Genomic DNA, 9,118 nt, shown 5'->3' with positions numbered 1-9,118 from the left:
GATAAAGTAGTCACAGTTACTTGAGATATCCTTAGCCTTTTGAAATTTAATTTGCCACGTCAGTTAAGAGACAACAAAACATTTCAGTCAAAAGTATGTTACTACTGATCAACAAAACTTGATCAAAATAGAGCATTATACTCAAATACAGCAGTATATACTAGGGAGAAGTTTCTGAAATGGTAGCCCTCCTTACTGCCCTCCCCCTCCCTACCAAAAAACAACCTTGGCAATAAAGAACACTATGCATAGTTGCAAATACTGTATTCCCTATTTTTAAAAAAGAATCTGTATGAATGATACGTGTGTGTATGTGTATTTATATATATATTTATATAGTAACTTTAAATGTGCCCTCCAGGTATTACCCCCCCCCCCCCCCCACTTTTGCAAAAGATATGCAACATGTGGTGAAATATACGTAGAGCTACCATCATAATCACTGGGCATAATGATGGTCTTCAATTCCTAGGAAGGAAGGGTACTCTGTTTAGGAAGGTGGGAGACTAGTTTATGAATACTTTTGTCTATACTGAATTACAAGATATCCCAAGCACAGGAGAGTTACCCCTTTGTTTAAAACACATAAACAAACAAACAAACAAACAGACCTACTACTCCATAAAAAAACACCCTCCAAGGACTCTAGGAGCTTACTGAATTACAAGTACCAACACTAGTTTCCTCAGAAAACAGAGAGAGAGAGAGAGAGAGAGAGAGAGAGAGAGAGAGAGAGAGATTGCCCAGTGGAGGGCCATGCAAACCTAAACTATTCTTCAATTTAATAATGTGAAAATAAAATATCTGTCACGAAAGTTTTTGAAATGTGTGTCCAAGTAACTGAAATGCCATCCATGAAATAGTTACAACCACCAAAATAATGAAGGCTTATTTTTCTATTTTACTTCAAAAGGAACAAATAAATTGGGTCATCAGTCTGATAAATTCTGGATTTGTCACAGATCCAGAAACTGTACAAATGGATAGTTCTTTTGTTTTACTTAAATTATTTTTTAACATGTATATCACATAAGGCAAATTCACTTCATGCTTGGCTTTAGTAAAACGGAAAAAAAAGCTTTCTCCAAAGTTGGCACTAACGTTATTGTAAGTTCTTAGTAACGAAGAGATACATTCAACTACAAGCAGAATGAAAACAGTCATGATACATATCAAACAAAATGATTTCCTTTATATCATCAGCAATGAGAACTCCAGAGGTAGAATGGCAGAAACGAGCATGGATCCTATCAGGTCACAACCAATGAAGAAATTAAATTTATTTATTTTTCTATGGTTTTGCCCATAAATTGCTTTACACATTTAGGTCCTGAATAAAAACCACTCTCAGCAGAAATCTTGGCCCATTAATTCAACTGACATATCAATTTACAACTTTTAGAACTGCAGATATAAAAAATGTAAAGTATAAAATTATGTTTAAGTTTGAAATGGTTTTAATCATATTCATTAAAAATATTTACATTTCCCAGTACTTACTTCACAAAACGCCCTTGCAATATAATTCTACTCTAAACTTCTATTTATAAAATGAGGCTCATTTATGAGATTTCAATGAATGTTATACTGCAAATTACTTACATTTGTAAAATATTTCAAGAACTTTTCATATCAAAGGTAGTTTATATTGGATTATCTGAAACCCAATAGCGCCCACAGATGAGCTCCTTATAGTTCTTTTCATTAATGCTTGGAAAGCACTGTGAAAATGAAAAGTGCTGTTAAGTGCTATCGTCTCCCTTAAATTTTACTGACACTGTGTGCACATTGTGAAATAAACACATATGCAGCATGGCCATGTTTTGATATGTATTTTTATTTCCCTGCAGTTTTCACTTATCAAGAACAAGTAACAGGGAAAGTTGTCTGAACTAGTGCATAAACAAACATTCTGAAACACCACTACACGTATCTAATTTACAAGAACCGTATAAAAAAAGTCACTAAAACACTACACTATGAAGGTGTCCAACGCTTACAGTCAGACTTTTTCCAACCCGTTACTTGCCTTGTAGCCACAGGAAAACTCTCCAAAATTGAAAAGACAATCTTGCCACAACCCTCCCCCCTCCCAACACCTGGGATGGCTCGATATCTAGACTTCCAATAATTATTGCAATGATATAATAATGCAATACATACCTGGTAAAATACCCTTTATGTGGTGTGTTACAGTTTTAAAGCCAGTTAAAATATGCAGTCTTCAGATAAAATGTGATCCTTGAAAAATTTTCATATCTGCACAGTTTAAATGTGCTAGATGCATAATTTTTCCTAGTCCTTTTTTCTGTGTAATTATTTTTTATAAACTGGTATTATAAATAGAAATATACATTCAAAATATATGGAAAAGTGAGTTACTACATTAAATTTGCATGTATCGATCCATCCCTTTCCCCTGCACAGTAATAGAAAATACTATTTTGCCTTGAACTTCATATTTGACAGTGAAATGCCACTAAAGTATTTACCAAAAAGTCCATCTAGTCAAATTGTGAAACAAAATGAACCAAGTGAAAACTTTACAGTTCCTTTAGAAAAAAATTACAAGAATTTCATTTCCTAGCTATGAATCTTTAACGTTTTAGACACAAAGTTGGATTTATTTTTACAAGATACAAAATGTAAACATGGCAAAATAAATAGTTAAAACAAGTGATGTAGGATCCCATTTCATGCTCATGATCCCATTAAAGAATTATTTTTTTAAATCCATTCAGTTGCAAATTCAAGTGCAAAAGCATGATGATGAATATCTACTATTCAAGTAACAGAAATAATATTGATGATACAAATAAACTATTTTACAAGGTAGTGATTTTCCCGATTTTACAAAATATACATCATATATGGATTACACATCCGATATACTGTAGTCCATTTAGGTCCATGGTTAACCTCTGTGATCCACAGAGTGTCGCCTTTTGCATTCAGCTGGAATATGAATGACTGCACACCATCAGCACAGGTCAAAGCCACATGTTTTAGGTTATGTCACTTCCATAGCTACTGTTGTCTCTGCTAGTCCATTTAAACCCAATCTTTCTGGTTCATGGTTCTCTCTATAATAAGGCAAAGAGTAAAATAAACATTAACACTCTCTAGTATTTACAGATACCTTTTTATGTACTACAACTAAACATGTACTTCCAAAGAACATTTCCCACTTTTATAATTTCTATACAGGAATGAGAAAAAGTTTCCTTCAGCTAAGAAATCCTATTAGTTCCTAATTACTTGATTATAACTATTTACTTAGGGAAGAAAAGTAATTTAACATAAATTTCAGTAGAAGCGAGTGATAAATTACTTATGCAATATATAACATAGGACAATCCAAGTTTTTACAATAGGTGGAGCTTATGATGCTCCAAAACAATGATCATTAGGAGCACAATATTAAATTACTTTCTACTGTAGTTTTAATTTTTCAGCTTCAAGGTCGTATAGTTATTAACCCATGCAAATCAATTTTTTTGATTCATTGTTCTAATGTATTAGTTTCACAGAAAGAAGGTAAGATTTAGTTAATCCCAGAATATTCTCAATTTTAATATATACATAGAATAATTTACTTTCCTCTTGTGTTTAATGTTGAAGAAAACACAAATGTGACTTGAAAATTAAAGCTCTGACATGGAAGTTAATAACAACTCTAATCCTCCAGACTGTTTAAATTACTAATAAGTCATGTAAGAGTAACTGAAGTTTCTAAAATAGGCTCTGTGATATATTTTTTTGGTTTGGTGGTTCCCAATTTGATGTGGTTTTCTCCTGTGTTTTTATAATTTTGGCTGGCATTTAAACACTGCAGTAGTGACCTCAAACAAATAATAAGTCACAGCACTTTACACTAAGCAGATATTCAATATCTGTTGAAAAGCAAGCCAATCAACAGACATCTATTACTGGGGCAGTAAAAAAAAAAAAAAAGAAAAAAAAAAGTCTTTTCCTCCCTGAGAGTAGCCAGCAGAAAGAGATAGAATGATGCCTGAAACAAGCGCACACACACCTTGCTATGCTGCTGATGGCACTGCTAGGAGTAACCTTTGGCACTCTGTCCATACTGGCAGCAACTGTGGCAAGTTTTAAGGCTGTTGGCGATGGTGCTGAAGTCCGTGTATTGATATGCACATTGACTGGAGAAACAACACTGACGTTATTGAGGTGCACTGCATTTGTCAGGCAAGAACTGTTCATGGGAAGTGTTGGAGGACTGCTTGTGCACAAGGCTGGGATTAAGTGGTTTGTAGTGGTGTGGCCAACTGTCCTTACAAGTTGTACGGCTGAAATCCCTGGGGTGGATGATAAAGCCATATTGGTGGAGTATAATGTTTTAGAGGTTCCTGAAGGAGAAAAAAAAAATCATTCAATTCATGTTATGAGACATTAATTGAACTCTTAAAAAGACTTTAATAATAAAAATATATGTAAACATTTGTATTCTAATTAAATACCATGTCAACTTTCCACATAATGGCCTATCAAAAGACAGCTTCTGATTAGTAAAGACAACATATGCACCTGTTACAACCCCAAAGATAAAGACACCCTTTTTCTACATAAAAGGGCTTTGCAAAGTATTCTGTTGCCTCCATATCTGGAAATTGTATAATAGGACAGAGAGGTCCATTATGGAGGCGGAGGGCAGGTGAAAACTATAGTTGGATTTCTATTAGAATGTATACATGTAAGAACATCAGTAAGGAGAAGCAATCAGGATTGTGGATGCATGTAAAAGTAAGTGAAAATCCTGAAGTTTGAGCACTAGTTGAAGGATGTTCAGAACAGCAAGTCTTTGAGGACTCGGGGTAGTGAGAAGCAGACAGGGTTTCAGAGCAATGCTGCACTTCAAGAGGAGGAGTCAGAGAAAGCAGGCCTATGAGTATGTAAAACTGGGGAGGTAAACCATTTCAATCTTACTGATCATCCTGCATTGAATTTCATCTTTTTAAAAAGCATGGATAATTCAGTGGTGATGGTTAGTGATTAGCTTGATGCATTTCCTAAGATGTGAGGCAACTGACAGGACATGGGTAAAACCAGGCAGGGTGGACAGTCACACAAGTAGATATCCAGTGGGTGTGGTACAAGAGAAATAGGAAGCAGGCTCTATTTGAATTCTAAAAAACATCCAGCTGTTCCACCACTCATTATACACAGAAGACGTTTGGTTCATCTTCCCCTTGGATTTAAAAACAAAAACCATACCTCAAATCACTGAGTTACAACTTTGAGTAGTAAGCACCACACGAAACCACAGGCTTACCTGAAGGCTGGACAACACCGTTGATGTTGTTGTGCCCAGTGTTCTGTTCCTTGGCCGACTCACTGCGACTGGGAACAGGTGCACTGACCACTGCAGATGCAGCAAAGTGGGCGCTGGCTGAGTCAAGTGTTTTAGACATACAGTCAGAGGTGCTTGAGCCCTGTAAAATGAACAAAATTAAACCCAATTTTTTTAGATGTGATTCCATGAACATATTAAGAAATGGGCAAAACCCAAGAAGAGGCTGTTGCTTTTTCATACGGAACAGTTACAAGTGTTTAGATTAAGAGATGGAGGGCTCCGGCCCTGGCCTGCGTAGCTAGGTGTTAGAAAGTCAGACACACACTGAAGGGTCATGGGTTTGATTTCTGGTCAAGGGCATGTACTTGGGTTGCCGGTTCATTCCCCACACCTGAGGCATGTGTCAGGCAACCAATCGATGTCTCTCGCTCACATTGATGTTTCTTTCTCTCCCCCTCCCCTCTGAAAAAGCAATGGGAAAAACATCCTTTGGTGAGGATTAACAAAAACACACACACACACACACACAAAAGAAAAAAAAAAAAGAAAAAAGAAAAAAAAGAGACAGATCCAGGGCTCCATAGACTATTTTTGGCATATGAAGCAGAGAAGTGACTAAAAACTGAGAAGCAACTATTTCTAAGAAAAAACTAGGGGATTAAAAAACCCAAACCTTTAATGCTCTATACATTTTTTCCAGTAAGTGTTTATGAATGCCTTTAAAAATACTTGACAATCTTGATACTATGAGCAAAATAAAATCACAGAGATGACTAACAGTCATCTTTGTCACAATGTAAAAAAATGTGTCTTGGCCTAATCCTGGAGTAGGCTGAAAACACTTCAGTCTTACCCAAGAGACTCAGAAAAAGCAAATAAAAAGGCAAGTTTAATGGTACTTATTATTTTTTAAAATTTATCTTTATTGTTGAGAGTATTACAGATGTTCCCCATTGCCCTCCTCCACTCCAGGCCTTCACAGCACTATTGTCTGTGTCCATGAACTATGCATATAAGTTCTTTGGTTAATCTCTTCCCCACTGCCCCTTCCCTCTGAGATGCATCAGTCTGTTGGATGCTTCCATGTCTCTGGAGCTATTTTGTTTGTCAATTTATTTTGTTCATTAGGTTCCACAGATAAGTGAGATCATGTGATACTTATCTTCCTCTGACTGGCTTATTTCGCTTAGCATAACATTCTCCAGGTCCCTCCATGCTATCTCAAAGATTTTTTTTATAGCTGTATAGTATTCCATTGTGTAAATGTACCACTGCTTTTTAATCCATTCATCTACTGATGGGCACTTGGGCTGTTTTCAGATCTTAGCTTTTGTAAATAAAGCTGCTACAAACATAGGGGTGCATATAGTCTTTCTGATTGGTGTTTCAGGACTCTTGGATATATTCCTAGGAGTGGGATCACTGGGTTGAAAGGCAGCTCCATTTTTATTTTTTTGAGGAAACTCCATACTATTTTCCATAGTGGCGGCACCAGTTTGCATTCCCACCAGCAGTGCACGAGGGTTCCTTTTTCTCCACATCCTCACCAGCACTTGTTTTTTGATTTGTTGATAGTAGTCACTCTGGCCAGTGTGAGGTGATTCCTCATTAGAGTTTAATTGGCATCTCTCCGATGATTAGTGACACTGAGCATTTTTTCATATGTCCTTAGGCCATCTATCTGTACGTCCTCTTTGGAGAAGTGTCACTTAGGTCCTCTGAATGGCATTTACTCTTGATTCTGTATAAAACTGGTAGCTATTACTAACAGCCAACAACCCTAGAATGTGGGCCAGTCCCAAATCCACCAGGATGATAGGGGAGTGTTAAGGGGTCCCAGGGTCACTGAGATTTTCATGTTGCTGGACATGGGATCTCAAGGTCAGTGTACTGACCTTTGAGAAAGAGCTGAATTAACTACTATGGGCAGATGCTAGCCTGAGATATAACAAACTAAGTAATCTCATTATTATTTTAGAATTATTTTTTAGAATTATGGTGCAACAAAATTTAAGACCTAAAACACTGGGTTTATTTTTTCAGATGGCTCAAATTTGAAATACACTTCTCAGTTAGTTTTCTTTTTAGTGGTTTAAACAACAGAAATTCATTGTCATACAGTTCCGGAGGCCCAAAGTCCAAAATGAGTCTACAGGGCTCATCTCAAGGTGTTGAAAGCTTTTCTCTTCTGGCAATTATAATTTTATAACGTATTTTTATTCTTATCCATAGTATCTTCATTTAATGGCGCTTACGGACCTCACCTGGTGGCATTTTTTTTCTTCAGGAAAATATGATTCAAGAAAATATGTTTAGAGTTAATGCACAATTCAAGAGAAGTAAATACCTTTCAGCTTGGGGCACAATGACATGGCACTAGGGGTTAGGAAAATTAAGTGCTTAAAAATATTTTTTTTTTTGGGGGGACAGTAGGGGTTGGGGGATAATGGTTCTAAAAGTATGCAATTACTTTTATAAATTCTCAACCCTTCAAAACATTTTTTCCTAAATTAAAAATATCATATTTGGTTCTAATGTGCCTCTCATAAAGTATGAACTGGTCACATAAAATTAAAATTATGTAAATTAACTAAAAAGACACTTAGAGGTTTGATCTTAAAATCAAGAGTGGCAATATCAAGATTATTTCCTCTGACTTTGACTACAAGTGAATAGGACTATATAATTATGAGAGAAAGGAAGAGAAATAAGCATGGTTAAAGATAGGCTTACCTGTGCTTTTGGATGTGTCTGTTGCGAGGAATGCTGAGATTGCTGTTTCTGCTGAAGCTGAGCAAGTTGCTGCCTTTGCATTTGAACTAGCTGCTGTTGATGTGTCTGAAACTGCTCTTCTGTGATACCCCCTGTTACTGATAAAGAACATTCATTTCAGAAGTATGTTTAAAAGTACTTTTAACAACACAAATAAAATACAACATAAAATTATTCCACAATTAAGATGAAAAGCAATTACATACCACAATATACATCATCAGCAAAGAATCCAATAAAAATGACAAATCTTTCAGCAAAAGTGGCTTATGCTAATATCTACAACCTTATGCTAAAAGTTCCTATATTTTTTACTATATAACATAGCTCTGATGTGAGAATTCTATCATTTATTCAGACTCATTACCTGTAATCACTCTTTTTTAAATATATTTTTTATTGATTTTTAAAGAGGAAGGGAGAGGAAGAGATAGAAACATCAATGATGAGAGGGAATCATTAATTGGCTGCCTCCTGCACGTTGGACCAAGCCCGCAACCCAAGCATGTGCCCTTGACCGGACTCGAACCTGGGACCCGTGTCCACAGGCCGATGCTCTATCCACTGAGCTAAACTGGCGAGGGCTGTGGTATCACTCTTAATTCTCTACACTATGTTAACTACAATGAGAAAACTTTATTAGTGCAAATAATATTAAGACTAAATTAAGTTATAGCCTTAATAAGAACACAGGACCATCTGTAATAATGTAATTGGTTCTGATTATTGGTTTTCATCTATGACAATATGAAAATACCTTTTTTAAAAAAATTTCAAATCAGAGTGGAAGGCAATGATGTTCACCTTACATAACCATTAACCAGCAATTTTCAACCTTTTTCATCTCATGGCACATATAAACTAATTACTAAAAGTCTTTGGCACACCAAAAAAATACATTAATTTTTTTTTAATCTTACAAAAAAAAAAAAAAAAAGGTATACTTTTGATTCATTCACACCACACGGCTATTGTTGTGTTGGCTGTTGTCATTTTTTTATTTGACAATCTAAGGAAAAAGAGGACAGTGGCCCT

The 9,118-nt window shown here is 35.8% G+C and overlaps 1 protein-coding gene across 8 annotated transcripts in view; it reads right to left on the bottom strand.

Moving 5' to 3' along the window:
- Positions 1-1,168: 1,168 nt before the first annotated feature.
- EPC2 (enhancer of polycomb homolog 2 (Drosophila)) overlaps positions 1,169-9,118 on the bottom strand; it is a 123,635-nt gene continuing 115,685 nt past the window's right edge. For 7 of the 8 annotated variants that reach the window (XM_005859290.2, XM_005859293.2, XM_014534030.1 and 4 more), the window contains 4 exons: positions 8,045-8,181; positions 5,291-5,450; positions 4,034-4,367; positions 1,169-3,083 (listed from right to left, as the gene is read on the bottom strand). In XM_005859290.2, the coding sequence (XP_005859352.1) occupies positions 3,011-3,083; positions 4,034-4,367; positions 5,291-5,450; positions 8,045-8,181 (704 nt within the window). In that variant the 3' untranslated portion in view covers positions 1,169-3,010. The remainder of the gene's footprint in view (positions 3,084-4,033; positions 4,368-5,290; positions 5,451-8,044; positions 8,182-9,118) is intronic. The other variant, XM_005859291.2, reaches the window with a different exon arrangement.

This window comes from Myotis brandtii, unplaced genomic scaffold (genome assembly GCF_000412655.1).
Source record: "Myotis brandtii unplaced genomic scaffold, ASM41265v1 scaffold125, whole genome shotgun sequence".
Taxonomy (NCBI): Eukaryota; Metazoa; Chordata; class Mammalia; order Chiroptera; family Vespertilionidae; genus Myotis; species Myotis brandtii.
The sequence above is the reverse complement of the archived record's forward strand: the minus strand, read 5'-3'. Positions and strand labels throughout refer to the sequence as shown.